At 41.9% G+C, this 21,018-nt stretch overlaps 1 protein-coding gene across 3 annotated transcripts in view; it reads left to right on the top strand.

Annotated features, from left to right (window-relative positions):
• Positions 1 to 21,018, top strand: part of FAM135B (family with sequence similarity 135 member B) — a 364,542-nt gene that overhangs the window by 172,302 nt on the left and 171,222 nt on the right. For all 3 annotated transcript variants that reach the window (XM_019032899.4, XM_063709528.1, XM_063709529.1), the window contains exon 3: positions 13,731 to 13,810. In XM_019032899.4, coding sequence (XP_018888444.4) covers positions 13,731 to 13,810 — 80 coding nt within the window. The remainder of the gene's footprint in view (positions 1 to 13,730; positions 13,811 to 21,018) is intronic.

Raw genomic sequence — 21,018 nt, 5'->3', positions numbered from 1 at the left:
CTTAATGCAAAGAGAATTTGTATGCATTAGCTAAGCGGTTACATGTAAGTTGCTTTTCAGCTTCCTGTAGATAAAACCAGGACTTTTAATTAATTCTTCCCCCGGTCAGGATAGGGTGTATTGTATAGTTGTTACGAGCACACACTCACAAATCAGATTTCTTGGGCTTGAGTCAGGCTCTCCAATTTACAAGTTGCAGAAACTTGGAAAAATAGTTTACCTTCTCTCAATCTTACCTCGTTTTTCTGAAAGGATATTAATATTTGTTTCCACCATACAGGGATGGTTTTGATGATTACATGAGATGATCTAGGAGTGGTGAGCATAGTGGTTGGAACATTGTCAGGTATCAAAGTAATAGTTGCTGATTATTCTTTCCATTCTGAGTTTCTGTGGTTTTGGTGATTCAGGGAAATCACTGGTTTGATATTTTTAAACATTTCCTGTGGCAAGAAGAAATAATTTTGTTTGGACTTTTAAGATTCTGCAAAAATGGCAAATGGCTTTACCCTTTGTCATTACTACTTTTTAGAGGTGAGTGGTCTGGCTGGAAATGTTTACTTTCTTTTAAGGAATTCCTCAATTATTTAAAAGAAATTGAAGAATAAATGTTATCTAATACTACATAGATCTCTTACCTGACTTAGGAGTCATGTGACTGCAGGAGTTTGAAAAACCTTACTTCCTTAGCTGTATATGGGAATGACAATGTACAATTCATAGAATTTTCATCAGAATTAAATGTGATCTCTCGTATTGTGGATGCCACATAGTGCTAGACACAAAGGATTGAAAAATGGCAGAAAATGAAACTAGTTTATAGTTGGCTGGGACATGGGGATTTGCAATTTCCGCTTTTGACCACTTACTACCCTCAAGTTTCCTGGACAGATATGTGCACAGAGAATTAAGAAAGAAGTGCTTTCCTGTCACCTGTGGCTTTGGCCCCAAGCCCTGTTGGAGAATACCAAGGAGTTAGGTTCAGCCACATGAAGACAGCCTTTGTTTTCCATTAAGGAACCTTCAATTATGGTATATAAAAAATATCTGCTTTACTTCTACACAAAAGTCCAACCTAGATTCTTACATTTTAATGGCTCTTATGCAAGGCAAAGCTGAGTTTTCCATTTTCAGAAAAAAAAGGCAGTGAGAGGAGTCAGACTGTCTGCGTCAACTCTTCTGAATTTTCACCTATACAAAGTATGGCCCAGGAGGGTCCTGCAATCAGATCCCACAGTAAGAGGTGTGTTTGGCTTCAAATAATCAAGCATATAACTTACGCTGGCTTAACTAGCACAAGATACCACAAGAAACACAGAAGTAGACAGCACAACCATGTCACCAGGGACAGTAAGGACTCAGACTTCTCCTTCTGCTCTTCCATGCTTAGTAAATGGCTTTTTAATACTCATGGCTGGAGAAAGGCTGCTTTAACAACCACAATTATATTTTTGGATATATTCACAAATTGAGAGATGAGACAAACAGCCCAAGGGTCATTTCCTGTCTGCTTTACCTGCCAATGTGCACTTTTATTTCATTAGCCAAGAGGGGGTCATGAGATTTCTCCTAGCTGCAAGGGAGTCAGCAAAGGGTGGGTATTTTTAGGTAGGTATAGTAATTCCCCTGAGAAAACCTGGCTTTGCTTTGTAAGGAAAGAGAAGTTTATGGATAGTGAGCAGGAAATTCAGCATGAGCCACATAGAACCTTCTGGGTCAATAAGGAGAATGCGGGTAGAGAAATGCAGAGGATCATCACAGTAAACATTGGTGGAATCTGAATGAATTATTATATTGTGATTACATCAAAGTATCCAGACAAGTTCTGCTGAAATATTGGAGTGGACTTTCCTTGGAAAAGTATGTCAGTAATTGCCATTGAGGCCAATAAAATGCAACAGAATGGTTCATAGTCCTACAGTGGTGGGTGCATACTGTCAACCTATGAGTGCATACTGTATAGTAAAAATATATTAGTCATTTCATAGGTTTTTTGTTTCTTATCTTTTGGAACACCAAGGCCTCTTTTATTGGCAGGACTTTGCAGGCCTTCCTGCTAGGGCGGAGTTTCACCTCTGCATTGCAGTGTCTTCCCCTGTCAGGTGGGGGCTAGCTATGTGAGGCTGGGATTCCAGATGGTGCCAGGTGTCCTGCTGGCAAAGAGACTGGGAAGAGCAGTGTGACAGCTCATTAGGTGAGGTCTAGGCAAATGGCAGTTCTTTATAAAGATGGAGGTAGGGCAGGTTATGTTTATCATACCTGGCCATATAAGAAAATATTTCACCTCTCTAGTTATTTATAAATCCTCGTGCAATTTCCCCATAGCTGACTATCATTAGATTATGGGGCATTAGCTTTTTTAAAGGAGAGAAAGCCACTGATTGCATTATTGCTGATTCTGTCATGGTGTCCCACTCTTAGGACAAGACCGAGGACAGGACTGCCAGTATTTAATCGGGCTTTTCAGAACTCACTGGAAAAACCTACAGTATCAAGCAATCTGGAGTTAGTTTTGACTCTAAATTGACTCAGCCTTTTGGGGGACAATATAGCACAGGAGAGGGTCTCCTCCCCTAGCCAGACCAGAGGAAGCTTAGCTCAGATCCTGATCCTCTGCCAACTTGCCCTTAAGTAGGCACCACACTTGTCAGGTGTGGGGCAGAGGAGCTGTTTTGAGTCTCCACTAACGCTGCTTATAGAAATGTGTACATGCTTTATGGGAAGCTGTGATCATGGCTACCATTTACAGAGTCCCTGCCATATGCAATGTTTTTACTATCATTTAAAAATAAAGTTCCCCTGCACATTCATATCACAGTGTATACTTTAAACATAAGGGAACTGAGCCTCTGCAAGTTTTGAATCCTTGGGAATTTGAGTCTATGTCTGCCTGTCTCCATTGTTCCTTCCGTGGTTCCCTCCTGAAGCTCATGTAGACAAGACCGGTTTTGAGAGAGTCATGCTCACACTTTCCAGTGACCTTTGCTGGCAGTCACAGCATGTGCAGCTCTCTTGTAATTCCTGAGGTGCAAGCAAGGACACTTCACTCCTCTTCACAGGGACCTCGACGCCTGGGTGAACAGACAGAAAGAGGGGAGTCATTCCATTATCATGTGACAAGTGTGATGCTGGGTGCCCAAGGTGCCTTCATAAAGCCATCTTCATCATCATTGTTTTTATTATACCTATTATTAAAAGCACTCATTTAGACTCAATACTTGCCAGGCATTATAAGCACTTTGCATATTACAAATCATTTAATCCTTATAATGGCACTATGAGGAAAATTACTGTCATTACTATCCCCATTTATACCTGAGGACCTTGAGCACAGGGACACTGTGACAGTGATTTATTCAAGGTCACACAGTCAGAAGCAGGCAGATTTTCAGAGCTTACCCTCTTAATCAAAATGCTATATTGCTTCACAAGTCTCAAAGATAATTTTCACCCAGACGTGTGGGCACACCCATATCATAGCCTACCATTTACATCTTGAGTGTGCTGTTTGGTGTAATCATATACTGTATCCCGCAGGCATCCCTGAAACGTGTCCCACCAAAAGCATCATGCCTTCTCCCAGCTTCATCCCAGCTGTGATGCCAGAGGATAGCCTGGGATCATGGCACTGGGAGGCTGTGTCTCACACATGTCTTAGGGAATAGCAATGAAGACATTATATCTTTAATGAAATATGGGGTTGAGCATCATGCCATGCCCATGCTTGCCATGGATGCTCCTGTTCCTGCCTCACAATAATTCTGCAAGGCTGGTACCAGTATGGCTTTCCTCGCCCATGAGGAAAGAGAGGCTCAGGGAGGGAAAGTTACTAGCGTTAAGTTTTCCAACCTTGCTTTGGGGACCTAGGTGTTCAGACTCCAGAGTGTCTGTGTTTGACTTTTCATAATAATGATTTGTATTTTAGGTCATGTCAGATGCCCCTGAGTCAGAGCGGTTGTTTCATGCTATACTGCTATGAAAAATGATTTTGACAAAATGTCACAGATTTCTGTATTCCCATTATAGAATATTACTCCTCATTTTACAAAAGTTGCATGTGGATTCTTTATCACTCACAGAATTGTATAGTAGGATTGGATTGTAGAACACCATTGTTTGGGGAAATCTTTATTTTTAGAATTTTCACTTATTCATTCCTTCACCTGGCATTTATCGAATGCCAACCACATCAGTCCTCTTTTAGTTTCTGGGGATACAGAGATGAATGGTGCATGGCTTGTCTCCTTCAGTGGCTGGTGGTAATGGATATTTCTCTAATCAACTGAGAACAGATGTTCATTAGTTGCTTTTCTCTCTCTGGCACAGCTGTGAGACCTCTAAGGAATACAAAAGAAGTAAATAGTAGCATTCTTGTTCTCAAGGTGCTTTTGAGAAAACAATGAAATACATGAAACGAGAGACGATATTAGAAAATTAGTGATCAGAGCGAGAATCCAGCTGGGCCCCTGTGATAAGAGTGATGAGGAAATTGAGGTGGGCTTATAATGTTAAAGCACCTGGCTTTGCCTTCCCTAAAGTAAGCTTGGTGCTAGCCAAATGGCCCTGCATTTTAATCCCTAAACTATCCATTGACTAGCTATGTGACTGTGGGCAAATTACCTAACTTCTCTGAGTCACAATTTGTGTGTTGTTAACATGAGGATATTTATTCCCTTCTGTTGGTTTTGTCATGAGGAGGACATTTGAAAGCCTGTATTCATTAGTCTACAATTACTGCTATAATATATTGCCATAACTTAAGTGGCTTAAAACAACATAACATTATTATCTTAGAATTCTGCAGGTTAGAATTCTGAAATGTGGGCTAAAGTCAGTATTCCTGCTGGATTGTATTACTGCGTGGAGGCTCTAGAGGAGTCTCCATGCAGTAGAAGAGTCTGTTTCTTTATCTTTTCCAGTTTATAGAGGCTGCCTGCATCCCTTGGCTGGTGACCAGCAATGGCTGGTCAAGTCTTTCTCACATTGCACTACTCTGTCCCTCTCTCTCTGTCTCTTGCCTCCTTCTTTCTCTTATAAGGAAAAGACTCTTGTGATTGCATTGAGTATACCCATGAAGTTTAGAATAATGTCCAAATTTCAAGGCCAGCTGATTAACAGCTTTAATTTCATCTGCAACCTTAATTCTGTTTTGCCCAACATATTTACAGGTTCTGAACATTAGGAGGTGTATGTCAGGGGTTGGGGGGTATTATTATGCCTACCAAATTATGTAAAGGGCATAGTTTAGTGCCCGTCATACAGAGGGAAATCAATAAAGGGTGACTATTTTTGTTACTATATCCCAGAAGAAGTCCTGTGCAAATCTAGGCTACTGAAACACAACAGCATACTGCCTGAAGTTTTCCACATCCTAGCTTCTTTCCCCATTCTGACGAAACTAATGACCCATCTTATTTTGCCATTTGATAATTCTCCAACAATTTAAGCAAACTGCTCCTTTCTTTATGATAGCTTACTTGACCTCAGGTAGTAGGAGATGGCTGTAAGATGGTTAAAAGATACTTGGAGGCCAGGCACAGTGGCTCTCGCCTGTAATCTTAGCACTTTGGGAGGCCAAGGCAGGGAGATCACCTGAGGTCAGGAGTTCAAGACCAGTCTGGCCAACATGGTGAAACCCCATCTCTACTAAAAATACAAAAATTAGCCGAGTGTGGTAGCCTGCTCCTGTAATCCCAGCTAGCTGGGAGGCTGAGGCAGGAGAATTGCTTGAACCTGGGAGGTGGAGGTTGCAGTGAGCCAAGATTGCGCCACTGCACTCCAGCCTGGGTGACAGAGCAAGACTCTGTCTCAAAACAAACAAACAAAACAACAACAACAAAAAAAAAACAACAAAAAAAAAAAACTTGGAGATTTACTTACTGAGTCTGTGAACTTGCACAAATCTTTATCACTAAATGTTAATTTTCCCATCTTTAAGACAGAAATCATAGTAAGTACATTAAAGACATCCTATGGGGATCAAACAGTATCTTGCACATCATATATGAATATGTGGTTTGTGGATTTATGACCTAGTAGAAATTTCCCATGAGATAAAAGGGAATTACTAAAGCAGTTTTAGCATTCTGTTTAATCAGGACAGAACCTGAATGGGTCAACCTAATTGAAATGTAAACTTTCACCCTATTCCTATAAAGCATCTGAGGTTCAATATAATTAAGTTCTTGAATAAGATTCAGTAGCATCAAGGGTTTTTAAGAAACAATTCAAAAGCACTTTAGAATCAGCCGTAAAAGAGACGTAGCTATACAACAAAATGTGCTTCCTATGAGGTGTATCAGGGAAAAGGAAACACCCATCTCTGGAGTTAGAATCCTGGTTGCCCTTTGCCAACTCTGTGGCTTCAGATAACTGGTTAGATCTTTCCAATGGCTCAATGCCTTCCTTCATTTACCCTTGAGCTGCTACTTGCTTTCACATAGGATTTGTGGGGGATCAACCAAGATTGCATACATGGAAGTTGCTAGTACAGGTCCTGCCACATAAATGCTTAATAAATTTTGAGCATAGCTGTAACCACTTCAAGTGCAGTGGGATGGAAGAGGGATGCATAGCCCCTGGCAATGACTGACTCATTGTATTAATACGTTCAGAGAAGGCACCCTTACAATGTGACAGTTGGTGGCGGTGCTCATGGGATTCGTGTCCCTTTCCTTCTTCATGAAATTACTGAAATACATAGATCTTTTATTAAAGAAACACTAAAAGTAACATCTTGTATTTGTGTCAATCAGGGTTTGCCAATTATTGGCCCATGAGGATTGAGTCTGCAAATGTGTTTTATCTTGTTGACACAGCGTTTTATTGCTAACGTTGTGGCCATGGCTGCCGCTGCTAATTGTTTTTACTATTGCTGATGTTGCTGTTGTCATCGCCATTGATTTGTGAACCAATATTTAGCATTTTAAAGATGTTTTATTACAAAATTAAATTTCTGTCTTCCCCTGAAAAACTGAAAGATCTAGCAACATGCAGTCAACATTTCTGCGGGGTCATAATAAGCCACTGCTAAGTAGCAGCTGCTCCTGTGGCCAAGGTGGCCACTGCTGCCCTCACACAGAGGCACATGTCATGGTCATTTGTAAATGTGCTTCCACTGAGATTTTCTGATGGTAGGTTATTGTTTCTGGACCCGTATATCCATCGAAAGCAGAAAATAAAAAGATAGATTTGGTGGAACCTAAGGTTTTCTTACAATTTCATTTTTGTAATTTGCCTGGCCCCTGTAGGCGTTTATGTTTTCTCCAGTTGGTATGGAGCCTTATCCTTTCCAATAGATCCAATCACTGTGATTTTCCTGTTGAACAGGACAGTTGCCTTTTATGTTTTTCAATTAAATGTTTTATTTTGAGTTGTAGAATCACATGCAGTTTTAAGAAGTAGTACAGAGACATCTCATATAATGTTTATCTAGTTTCCTTAATGGTAGTATCTTGTAATGCTATGGTACAATTTCACAGTCAGGATATTGATATGGACAGTCAGGATACAAATTATTTTCATCACCACATGGATCTCACATTTTATGTTGCTCTTTGATAGCCACACCCGCTTGCCTCTCTCTCCCATCCACTCCCCAACCCCTGGCAGCCACTAATCTGTATTATATTTTCATAATTTTGCAACTTTAAACTTGCCATGTAAATGGAAATATACACCTTTTTCAAATTAGCTTCTTTTGCTGAGCACAACTGTGTGGAGATCCATCCAGATTGTTCTGTGTATGAATTGTTCATTCTTATTTATTGAGGAGTAGTTTCCACAGTTTATTCATTTACTAAAGGACATCTGGGTTGTTTCAGTTTTTAGTATTGTGGATAAAGCTTCTCTAAACATTTTGAACAAGTTCTTGCATAAGTAAGTTTTTATTTCTCTAAGAGAAATGCCTAGGAGGGCAATTGTTGGGTTGTTTGACAGTTGAATGTTTAATTTTTTTTTTTTTTTTTTTTTGAGATGGAGTCTTGCTTTGTCCCCCAGGCTAGAGTGCAGTGGCGCGATCACGGCTCACTGCAAGCTCCGCCTCCCAGGTTCACGCCATTCTCCTGCCTCAGCCTCTCTAGTAGCTGGGACTACATGCGCCCACCACCACGCCCGGCTTACTTTTTCTATTTTTAGTAGAGACGGGGTTTCACCGTGTTAGCCAGGATGGTCTCCATCTCCTGACCTCGTGATCTACCTGCCTTGGCCTCCCAAAGTGCTGGGATTACAGGCGTGAGCCACCACGCCCGGCAGTATGTTTAATTTTTAAAGAAGCTAGCTAACGTTTTCCAGAGTGGCTGTTCCATTTTACATTTCCACCAGCAATGTGTGAGTGATCCACTTTGCCTGCATAATTGCCAGTATCTGGTGTTGTCAATGTTTTTTATTTTAGTCATTTTGATGAGTGAATTGTAGCATCTCATTGTGGTTTTAATTAGTATTTTGTCTGATGTTGAATATCTTTTTTAAACATTTATTTTATTGTATGTATTTAAAGTATACAACATGATGTTTTGATAAACAAATATACAGTGAAATGATCATTATATGTGAGCAGAGTAGCATGTCTACTGTCTTCCAAAGTGGCCTTCTTTTTTTATTTTAAATTTTTCTGTGGTAAGTACATCTAAAATCTGTTCTCTTAGCAAATTTTCAGTGTATAATACAATATTATTAACTATAATCCTCCGGCTGTACGTTAGCTCTCTAAACTTATTTATACTATATATCTGCAAGTTTATACTCTTTGACCTACATTTCCCCATTTCTTCTTTCTTTCCTTTCTCTGTTCCTGGTAACTATCATCCTATTCTCTCTTTCTGTGTGTTTGACTTCCTTTTTAAAAAATGTTCTACATGTAAGTGAGATCATGTATTTTTTTTTTTCTGTATCTGGCTTATTTCACTTAAGCATAATGTTCTTCAGTTTCATCCATGTTGTTGATAATGGAAGTATCTTCTTTTTTTTTTAAAGGCTGAATAACATTCCATTGTTTGTGTGCGTTTGTATGTGTGTGTGTGTGTACATTGATATGTATTCCACAGTTTATTCATTGATCCATTGCTGGGCACTTATGTTGTTTCTGTATCTGGGCTATTGTGACTAATGCCGCAATGAAGGTGGAGGTGCAGATCTCTCCATAAGGTGCTGACTTTGACGTCCTGTTGGTATACATGAGCAGAGGGGGTTTCTGGGTCATATGGCAATTTTATTTTTACTTTTTTGAGGAACCTCCATGTTATTTTTCATAATGGCTATACCAATTTACATTCTCATCAGAAAAGAATACAAGGGTTTTCTTTTCTCCACATTCTCATCAACACTGGTTATTTCTTGTCTTTGTCATGATAACTGTCCTAAAATGTATGAGGTGACATGTTGTTGTGGTTTTGATTTGTGTTTCCCTGGTGATTAGTAACATTGAGTACTTTTTCACAAACGTGTTGGTAATTTGAATGTTTTCTTTGGAAAAATGTGTATTCAGGTCCTTTGTCCTTTTAAATTGGATTATTATTATTATTATTACTGCTATTCAGTTGCATGATTTTCTTAAACATTTTGAATACTAATCCCTTATCAGACATATTGTTTGCAAATATTTTCTTTCGATTGTAAGTGGCCATTTTACCTTGTCCATTTCTCTTTTTTCTCAAGATTGTATTATAGCTGTTTAATATCTTTTGTGGTTCCATACATATTTTAGAACTGTTTTCTCTATTTGTATAAAAAATGCCCTTGGAATTTTTTTTTTTTTTTTTTTTTTTTTGAGGTAAGGTCTCCACCTGACAACCAGGCTGGAGTGCGGTGTTGTGATTTCAGCTCACTTCCTCTTCAACCTCCTGTGCTCAAGTGATTTTCCCACCTCAGCCCTTCAAGTAGCTGAGACTACAGACTACAGGCATCTGCCACCAAACCCAGCTAATTTATTTATTTATTTATTTATTGTAGGGATGGGGTCTCCATATATTGCCTAGCCTGGGCTCAAGCAATTCTCCAGCCTCGGCCTCCAGAAGTGCTGGGATGAGAGGCATGAGCCACCACACCTGACCTGGCATTTTAATAGAGACTGCATTGATACTCTGTTTTGCTTTTTGTGTATGAACATTTGAGCATCTTTTCATGAGCTTGTTTGCCCTCTGTGTGCCCCTTTGGTGAAATTTTTCTTGTGTTTGCCCACTTTTTAATTGGTGTGTTTGTTTTTACTACTGAGTTCCAAGAGTTATTTATATATCCTAGATAATAGTCCTTTGTCAGATAGTCAATTCTCAATATTTACAGTAGTATGTTCTGTAAAGTCACCGTGAACACTGAATTAGCAAATGCTGAACCACTGTTCCTGGGGGAAATAGAGGGTTAGGTTCCTGTTAGCCTCTGGTCACATTTCTGCCAAACTGATCAGTACATAATCTTGTTTTATGTGTTTCTGTTTAAAGATACCCCACACTTAATATGTACTGTTGATTCATTACCATTGATCTCAGTCAGCAGCACTGTAACTCATAGCTGAGTGAAGCTCATCTAACACACATCCTTTCTCCATGGGGCACATCCTAAGAGCATTCCTGCCCTTAGGAACACTAGACAGCCCTTGAGTACTATGCCTGGGGTCCATCTCAAACAGTGGAACACCAACAAAAAGCAAACAGTACAAAAGTATGTGAGACTAAATAAATTGCAAAAGGGATACTTGTTTGTAGTATTGCTTAACCTCAGTTGGGCACCTGAGTGTCAGAAGATTCAAACTTTTTACCACTGTGTTCATGTCTGTGAATGACCACAAAGGTGCTGTGAGTGTTGCATTTCGGGCTAAAACAAATTTTTTTAAGTAAACAAATTCCCAAATACAGAATACACAGATACTGAGGTCCACTGCATGTGATTTGCAACTATTTTTTTCCCACATTGTAGCTTGTATCTTAACAGTGTCTTTCATAGCACAAAAGTGTTTAGTTTTAATGAACTAAAATTTATCTGCGGGGCACAGTGCCTCACACCTGTAATCCCAGCACTTTGGGGAGCTGAAGTGGGAGGATCACTTGAGACCAGGAGTTTGATGCCAGCCTGGGCGACATAGCAAGACCTCATCTCTCAAAATAAACAAACAAGCAAACAAACAAACACAATTTATTATGTTTTTCTTTTATGGTTCATGTTCTCTGTACCAAGTCTAAAAACTCTTTGCTTAATTCTGTGTTTAGAAAATGTTTTAGGCCAGGCATGGTGGCTCACACCTGTAATCCTAGCACTTTGGGAGGCCAAGGCAGGTGGATTGCCTGAGGTCAGGAGTTCGAGACCAGCCTGGCCTACATGGTGAAATGCCGTCGCTACTAAAAATAAGAAAATTAGCTGGGAATGGTGGTGGGTACCTGTGATCCCAGCTACTTGGGAGGCTGAGGCAGGAGAATCACTTGAACCCGGGAGACGGAAGTTGCAGTGAGCCGAGATCGCACCACTGCACTCCAGCCTGGGTGACAGAGTGAGACTCTGTCTCAAAGAAAGAAAAAATGAATAATTTTAAAACTTTTCTCTGTTTCCTAATAGTTTTATAGTTTCATATTTTTCATTTAAGTCCATAATCTAGTTTGAGTTATTAATAGTTTCTTTATAAGATATGAAATTAAAGTTGAGGTTTGTTTGTTTGGTAGTGGCTATTATTTTGTCTATGGATAGCCAATTGCTTCAGGACAACTTATTTTAAAAGGTGATCTCTGCTCCATTGAATTGCTTTTGCACCTTGGTGAAAATCCCATGGGCATATGTATGCCCTCATTACTGCGGGGTGGTGGGTGGAGGTCCAGGCTCCCCACATGGTCTCCACTTCAACTGAACAGGTGGGGTTCTCTTTGCCATCTGTTAGGGATGGAAGCCTGGCTCCCTGCTGAAGTCCTTCTCTTGGCAGGTTGGGTGGGGATGCAGTGTTTTCATGCAGTCTGGGGATGGCGGGTGTCTAGACTTCCCACTTTGCCTTTGCTGGTGTGGGTGGAGGTGGGCCCACAGTGTTTTCTGTTTCTTGACTGGAGTAGACAGCTGTTGCCTAAAAGTTTTCTGTCTTGCTAGGCTGTTCTCTTCCTGATCCTTCGGCTGGAGGGAGAGGGCTTTTTTTTGTATAATTTTCTTGTTGGTGGCTATTAGCTTTTCTGGCTTCTTGGCTTCTCCAGTATCCAGTCTGGGATATATGAGGCAACAGGAAATGCAGAAGCCTCACCAGCATGTCTCTCCTTGGGTCCTGAGGTTCCTAACCTGTCTGCTTTCCTCTCTACCTTGAAGAATCTTCATTTGCTTGTTTTCTATATACGGTTAGAGTTTTTGTTGTGCTTAGTGAGAAAAATAGGGTAAAGTATGTCTGTCACTTCATCTTTCTGGAAACAGAAGTCATAGCAGGTACTTTAAAAAAATACTCATTTTGGCCGGGCATGGTGGCTTATGTCTGTAATCCCAGCACTTTGGGAGGCTGAGGCAGGTGGATCATGAGGTCAGAAGTTCAAGACCAGACTGACCAACATGGTGAAACCCCGTCTCTACTGAAAATACAAAAATTAGCCAGGTGTGGTGGTGCGTGCCTCTAGTCCCAGCTATGTGGGAGGCTGAGGCAGAAGAATTGCTTGAACCCAGGAGGCAGATGTTGTAGTTAGCTGAGATCATATCACTATACGCCTGCCTGGGCGACATAGCAAGATGCCATCTCAATATATATATATATATTCATTTTACAGATACAGGAATAAGTTCAGAGAAGTTATGTGATGTACTTAAAGTCACACAGCTGGAAATGTGTCACTCATGCTGCAGCTATGAATCCAGCACCAGTGCCCTTTTCTCTTCATTTTTGTTCATCATTTATACATTAAAAACAAGCATGAGACTGCCAACAGAAACATTCTATGAGTGTATGTGCAGTGCAAGGACGTCAATAGCAGGGTGCTTGCCCAGCTATGAGCTCAATGAGCCACGGGAGACTGATGTGTTCATGGTCCATTTTCCTTATATTTCACTTTGGTTTATTCACATTCCATTTCACAATGGGTTTCAAATCAGTAAAAGAAGAGAACAATGATGATGCCAGAAATGTCCTCAAATGCTTACAAGCAAAAAGTCATTAATTGCAAAGCATAGAACTTCAAAAGATGCTTCTGTGCTTGGGGCAAAAGAGGGCACATTAGAGAGTTAACTGACATCAGGAGAACCTGCACATTGTCCCGAAATGGTGGAATTTGAAAATGGGAGTGCTGTGTTAAAATCAAGGAAGGTGAAATACACAGGGAAAAGTGCATTTGGCAACACTTCCAAGAAGAATAACTCAGCGGCTGTGTTACTAAAGGAAGTGGTTTTTGTGTTGCAATATGATAGAAACTCAATTTATAGATGGATTCTCCACTGTGCGTAAATAACCTACTTTCCTATAACAATAACCTTTCTTGACTAAATAAAACCCACACCTCTTAATGAAACTGTGTCACATGACCCGTCTCTTTCTTTTCTCTATTCCCATCACCTCCAACCTCGTTCAGTCTTGTGTGATCTCAAGTGAACTCAACTTCCAATCTCCAACACTGCCCCGTCGCTTCCAACTCTGCTGATAAAGTGCATTTCTCATTGATGCCAGATGACCGTGCATGCTGCCAAGAAACTTCCCTGATTTCCTATGGCTTTCAGGATTAATTCTAGGTATTTTTAGAAGTCAACGTTAAGAAGGCTGATCTTCAGCATCCTGTCCTCTTCTCTTTTCTTAGGTATTACCAGATCCGAGTGACCTTGAAGGTGTCTTCAAGGATCCCCCACAGACTGAGTGCCTCCATCGCTGGGCAGACAGGTGAGCAGAAGAATGGCAATGGGGCACTTGCCCCCAATGGCGAACCTCCCTTTGTCACTGCTCGCCAGGGCACAGCAGAGTGCAAGGCGTGTTGACATACTCAGTCAATCTGTGGCGAATGTTGGATGGCGAATTTTGGAAATGGAAACCAACAGTTGGAGGTGGCCATATGTGTACATTGTGGCAAGGGGAACCTGGCTTAAGAAAAATACACTTTCCTAGGAACAGCCAGTATTTGGAGATAAACTGGCTGTGGAGGGTTGGTTAAAGTCAAGTCAGGGAGGACACTGATAGGAAATGACATCCAGCAAGTGGGTAGAGAAGCCTGTTAAAGGGAACCTGGGAATCAACTAGGTACAGAGGACTGAGTGAGTAGGCGGTGTTGGTGGCACTTTTCATACACCGTGAGGGGTCCAAGAGCAGTGCTCCCAGCTTGAGGAGAAGGATTGCCAAGGACAACTCAGATCCTGATCTTGAGAAGGCTGGAGTACAAAGTGGGTAACCAGGGCTCTGAGCAGGTAGTCTATCACAGAGTGTTGAGTCAGAAAAAGAGAACTTACCATGCCAGAAATAAAGACAGACATAATATTAACTAGTAGAGCTATTAGGAGTTTGCATTAGTAAATTTGGGAGGACTGTGTAGACTAGCTAGACCTTAAGAAGAAGGAGAGGCTGAGTGCAGTGGCTCATGCCTGTAATCCCAGCACTTTGGGAGGCCGAGGTGGGCAGATCACCTGAGGTCAGGAGTTTGAGACCAGCCTGGTCAACAAGGCGATACCCTGCCTATACTAAAAATACAAAAAAATTAGCCAGGCATGGTGGCGGGCGCCTGCAATCCCAGTACCCAGGAGGCTGAGGCAGGAGAATCACTTAAACCTGGGAGGCAGAGGTTGCAGTGAGCCAAGATTGTGCCACTACACTGCACTCCACTCCAGCCTGGGTGACAGAGTGGAGCTCCAAAAAAAAAAAACGGAGAAAGACTTAAAGGGTAGGGTAGAGGGTAGGGAGCATTAAAGTAAACAGACAGAGCTGTGCAAAATCTGTTTAATTATAAAGTACGAGTAGCCAAGAATGTTGTAGAAATCCAGTTCAGTAGAGCAAAGAGTACTGGTCATAGCTACACTTGATATAATTCACTTGGAATTTGCAACGTGTTACGGTGAGAGGAATCACATGCAATTGAATACCTGCAAGTCAGGAAAGTAGATGTGGTGGTCTGCTTAAATTTACCATGGAAGACATCTGGAGGGGGACCTGGTTCCCCAGGCCACATGATAGAACATGAGAAGAGGCCTGTGGTTTCAGAGCAATAGAATAACTCAAGTCTGTGATCTACAAAAGGAAAGACACTGATGGCCACCGGCTTCTCCTTTGCCTCTGAGCAGAGTAAAGCATTAAATAACAGTCAAGTTGCCATATTTCCAAGGTGTTCCTCCTCTTTCCCTCCACCCCTCTCTCCTGGGAAGGAATCAGGCATCTGATAAGTAGGCCACCAATTCTTCTAGGTCCGGTGTAGATCCAGAGTGATTTAAGAATCCAGTAGTTCCCTCCTTTCCTATCATCCTGTGCTTCACCCCTTCCCCACCCTACCTTCCGACAGAAAAAGGTCCATGATGTCCACAGAGAGAGCAGGGGATTTGGACCCTGCCCTGCATGAACCAGTGTACATTGGATAATAACATGAGCAGCTTGAACTTTAGTTTCCTGAAATATGAGGATAAAAATGCATTCTTCATAGATATTTGTCTTAGAAATTATAAATAAAAAGGACACTTTCTATTTCACAGAGGTTATAAATATACATATGTCAGAACAAGAACCAGCACAAGGTAAGCAGCCAGTTAGTCCTACCTGTGGTCATATCATCAGGGGTTTGAGGAACCCGCTCTCAGGGTCAAGGTAAAAGCCTCGGAGAGAGACCTAGAAGTGAAGCAGAAATAACACCACAGCCGACCTGATGAAAGCCATCCCCAGGCTCCCGTCAAGGACTCTGCTTCTTCCTTGTGACTGTGGACAACAGGAGCTTGGGTCCTGTCACTGGATGAGCCATCTTTTGGAGCTGGCAGGCCCCAGCTGTGAGGACCAGAGGGCTGCAGGATGCTCAGTGGTTGGCAGAGCCCAGCGAGTAATGGGGGAAGAGAAGTGCTTGAGATAGTGCTGCACAGAGACAAAGAAAATAAAAAAAAACTATTTTCTTTTCTAGTACAGTTTAACAGAAGAATAATTATGATGAAGTTGGTATGCCTTGAGCTTTATAGTAACACACTGTTTAGAACAGAATACTAACACAGTGGCCAGCAATAATTTACAATGAGATTGTGCCCCAGGTGAGGGATGTGCAGAATTTGTATTTCTTCTTCAAGGTGAATTTTCCAATTATACTATTTTTGGTTAGAGACCGCTGCATTATGAAGCACTCCAAAACTTGTGACTTTTAACAATGGCTTATTCTTTTATAATGTTTTGAGTTAGCCAGCCTAGGCTGGGGATATTTATGCACTACCTTCAGCTGAGATCTCAGCTGAGGATGGAGCAGCCAAGATCTCTTCACTCATCTGTGTCTGACCCCTTGGTTGGAGTGGCTGCACCAGATAAGGGACAGCTGGGCTTCTGTCTCCAGTTGGGTGGTCAGACTTCTTACATGATAGCTGAGTTCCTCAGAGAGAAAATGAAGAAGATTCCAGGCCACTTAAGGGCTAGATGGAGACTGGCCCAGGGTTGCTTCCTCCACAGTTCATTGTTCAGGGCAGGTGACAAGGCCAGCCCCAGGGGAACGGAAATAGACTCTCGCCGTTCATCGGAAGCACCGTCTGCATGTACAGTGATGGGAGGAAACTCTGGCAGTCCTATTTCTGGCCAACTATCCAAACATATTTTCCATTATCTGTATGCATTTCTGAGGGGAAAAAAGAAAAATATATCTTTAGGCAAAAAAATATAACATACTGGAAGAAAACCAGGAGGAGTGAAAACATTTGGACTTTAATGATGTCTTTGATACTCAGTACTTGAATGATCTTGTTGGAATAAATGATTTCATTTGGCTGTTTTGTTCCATGTATCTCTCTTTTTTTTTTTTTACCACAATGGGGATAGTCATACCTTTTGCCTAGGGTTTCAGAGAGGATTTGAGAGCATGATGGCAAAGCCCCTAGCATAGTGCTTGATACAAAATGGGAAAAATAAAATGCAGCTATTATTATTAATATTTACAGTTAATAAAAAGTCTTACCATTCAAGGGAAGTCAAGCATTCAAGGGAAGCTTGCAGATGGAGCCAACAGAAGTGTTCCTAAGGCAAAGGTGACAGAAGGGATGTTTAAACAGGGTGATTTGATGTAAGTGAGACAGAGGGCCCTCATAGCATGGGTGAAGGGGTGCTGTATTGGTCCGTTTTCATGCTGCTGATAAAGACATACCCCAGACTGGGCAATTTACATAATAAAAGGTTTAATTGGACTTATAGTTCTGCATGGGTGGGGAAACCTCACAATCACTAGGGAAGGTAAGAAGGAACAAGTCACGTCTTACATGGATGGCAGCAGGCAAATAGAGACAGAGTTTGTATAGGAGAACTCCTCTTTTTAAAACTGTCAGATCTCATGAGACCTATTCACTATCACAATAACAGCATGGGAAATACTTGCCTCCATGATTCAGTTACCTCCCACTGGGTCCCTCCCACAACATGTGGGAATTCAAGATGAGATTTGGGTGGGGACATAGCAAAACCATGTCAGGTGTCAAGGTTAAACAGGAGGGATGTTGCTGAACATTCAGTGTGAAGGTAAGATGGGAAGATGGACGTTGATGGACGATAAGAGAGTGGGATACAGGAATGGCTGGGACAACCAGCTCAGGACCAAGACTGTGACCAGCAGCATTTGCTAATCTCTGTGTCCACAATGGCCTTAAAGAATGATACAGCCTGTGGCCAGGTGAGGTGGCTCACACCTGTAATCCCAGCACTTTGGGAGGCCAAGGCAGGCAGATCACCTGAGGTCAGGAGTTCAGGACCAGCCTGGCCAACATGGCAAAACCCCATCTCTACTAAAAATAGAAAAAATTAGCCAGGCGTGGTGGCGCACGCCTGTAGTCCCGGCTACTTGGGGGACTGAGACAGGAGAATTGCTTGAACCCGGGAGGCAGAGGTTGCAGTGAGCAGAGATCGCGCCACTGCTCTCCAGCCTGGGTGACAGAGTGAGACTCTGTCTCAAAAAAAAAAAAAAAAAGAATGATACACTGTGACAGGCTTTTTGTATAATTGCTGCATTCCTGTGGACCCTTAGAGAGACGAGGTCTAAACATTCAAGGGAAAGCCAGGTTGTACAGTCCCATCTGGTAGTTTCTTTTTTCTTTCTTTCTTTCTTTCTTTCTTTCTTTCCTTTTTCTTTTTTTTTTTTTTTTTTTTTTTCCGAGACGGAGTCTTGCTCAGTCTCCCAGGCTGGAGTGTAGTGGTGCAATCTCGGCTCACCGCAACCTCCACCTTTCGGGTTCAAATGATTCTCCTGCCTCAGCCTCCCAAGTGGCTGGGATTACAGGTGTGTGCCACCATGCCTGGTTAATTTTCATATTTTTAGTAGAGATGGAGTTTTACCATGTTGGCCAGGCTGGTCTTGCACTCCTGACCTCAAGTGATCCGCCCGCCTCAGCCTCCCAAAGTGTTGGTATTACAGGTGTGAGCCACCATGCCTGGCCTCATCTAATAGTTTCTAAGCGGAGGCCTACCAATAGGATGTGGCTTGCCAACAGATAGTTATGCAGATAGAACAGAACATACATTTTTCTTAGTAAAAGTATGATGGGGATTTTCAGAAACTTCATTGTGTGTCTCAGTACTCAAATTGAATGCTACTTTCACTATTCTTTGTAGTAATCATAAGACATAACATATACACACACAAACATACATGCATATGTATACTTATACATGCATGTGTGTATATAATTTCAAGTGGTCTTCCTATACATATAAATGTCTATACATATAAATATATACATGTATATATATGTGTGTATGTATAATTGATTTGGTCTGTCTTATTTCTAACATACTCACTTATTATCCTTGTCAGTCAAGCATATGACATTTGGATCAAAACTGATATTTATCTGAGTTCCACAAGTTTTTCAGATGCCTCCTACAAGCCAGAAATTGTACTATGCCCTGAGAAATACAAAGATGAATGTTAATTAATTGAATGTGAGAGTTCAGGTATTCCAGGAAGATAAAACAGGTGTAAGACATTTTAAAATGTAATTATGCTTTCTTCAAAGGCTTGCTTATGTTTTGCGGGTCTCAGATTTGTTTTTTTCTTTTGAGTTCAGGGTTACAAAGTAATTGGTGTGTCCATGTCTGTGTGAACAGATGTTAAATATACTTAGCCTTGGCTCTTTTCTTCCACCAAAATGTTGCTATTTAATAGATTCTACAGCCTCTTGCTACCTAGAGATGTTATTTTTTTCCCTTAGGGGGCTGATCAGTTGGATCCTACTTGGGAGCGGGGTCTGTTCAAGTCGAGTGAGGCTGCGGTAAATGATTAGGCACAAAACAGGCATCTACTAGTCACTGCTCATCAAAGCAAGAGAAAAGATAGCACAGTAAATTGTGGAAACATATAAAAATTGCCATGATTAGTTTTCGTAATGTTTTGAGAGGTAATTTCCATTTCCATTAAGTAGAAGCATTTAAGAGTTTTACCATGTAGAGGGCGGGGGACAGACATTTATTCTTCAAATGAATCAATCTAATTTCTTTTCAGGGTCCATTAAAGCACCTAAATATCAAATATGTCTGTTTTCATGGAGAATTCTAAGCAGGTAAAACACTGCAGCCCCCAGGCTCTAAGTACCAGCCTGGAGCCACAGAAGAGCCTACCCAGGGCCGGCAGGGTGGCCGGCAGGGTGGGTGGCAGAGTGGCCTTCCTGATTAAGCGAAGCACTTAAAAGGGGCTCTTCCATCTTTTTGGCTTCCAGGCAGGTCACAGCAGTCAACTCAGAAACGCCAAGCCCAGGGCCCTTTCCTTCCACTCCGAGCAGGCCAGGAATCTGCTCTGTCAGGGATGTGGGTGACCACCCCACTTCCTTTGGGCCAAGCCAGCATTGTCGCTGTATCCTTTGTCCTTGAGATTGTGCCATGATACCTGCTGGCCAGCTAGGGCCCTCCTTCAGGAGCTTCCATCAGTCTCCGTGCAGTCTTGTGCCTTGACTCATCTCAGCTCCTGTTTTTGCAGTTCCTTCAACTTTGAATGCCTACCCCTTCCTCTTTCTTTCTTTCCTACCTCTCCTCCCAATGGACTTATAGAAAGAATGCATGCAGCCTTCAATGACCAGGTGGTCTACGGGCAGTCTCCTGCCCCTGTCAGAATTAATAGTTACTCAACTGAACGTCCTTCACGCAAGCTATAGGCATGCAGCATGTAGCCCCTTCCACACCCCACCTGCATTTCTGTCCTTCTTCTACCCTATTTTAATGTGTTTCTAGTCCCCAGAACCTGGGGTTTCCCTGTGGAGGACCACTCCCAGACAACAGGAAGCATTTTGTCCAATAATTAAACTTTCTGGGAGTTTCAATCCCATCATCCCCCATCCTCACCCCAACCCTTGCTGTGAACAAATAGCTACTAACACAGGGTCATGGAAACCCAGCTCCCTTGTCTCAGGATGGGAGGTAAGGCTCACTCCCAAGTTGCCTGATAATCAGGCTGAAGTGCCCTTCTCAGGACCTCTGAAATGTACCCAGGCCTGTCTTCCTCTCTTTCCTTACCCTGGTTCTCCATTCCCCATCTGGGTCTCACTGACGGCACACCCATCATAAGTTATTTAACAATACATCATTGTCTGCTGCCTTAGCATCTGTGTCCAGAAGCTGCTAGAAATAGTATAGCAATTAGGAAGTAGGGTTTGAAGTTGGCCAAACCTGAGTCCACCCAGGTTCTCGTAGCCCTGAACCAGTAGCTTCTGTGCCACTCTTCAGCTCTCTATAAATGGGAATAGCAATGATAGGAATGACCCTGTAGAAATGTTTGAAGGATCAGTGCAGGTAACATAGATGAGTACTCAATAGATTTCCTGTCCTGTTGGGAGCCCACATACGCATGGATTCTCATGCACAGGTGCACGCACCAGGACACCACAGCCTTGCACCACCCCCTGCCACATCTGGCAGGAATAATCTCTTAGAACTCACATTTGTTGTGATTTCTTTTC

The sequence above is a fragment of the Gorilla gorilla genome, chromosome 7, assembly GCF_029281585.2.
Source record: "Gorilla gorilla gorilla isolate KB3781 chromosome 7, NHGRI_mGorGor1-v2.1_pri, whole genome shotgun sequence".
In the NCBI taxonomy this organism is placed as follows: domain Eukaryota; kingdom Metazoa; phylum Chordata; class Mammalia; order Primates; family Hominidae; genus Gorilla; species Gorilla gorilla.
Note: the sequence above shows the minus strand (reverse complement) of the source record. Positions and strands in the feature narration are given on the sequence as shown.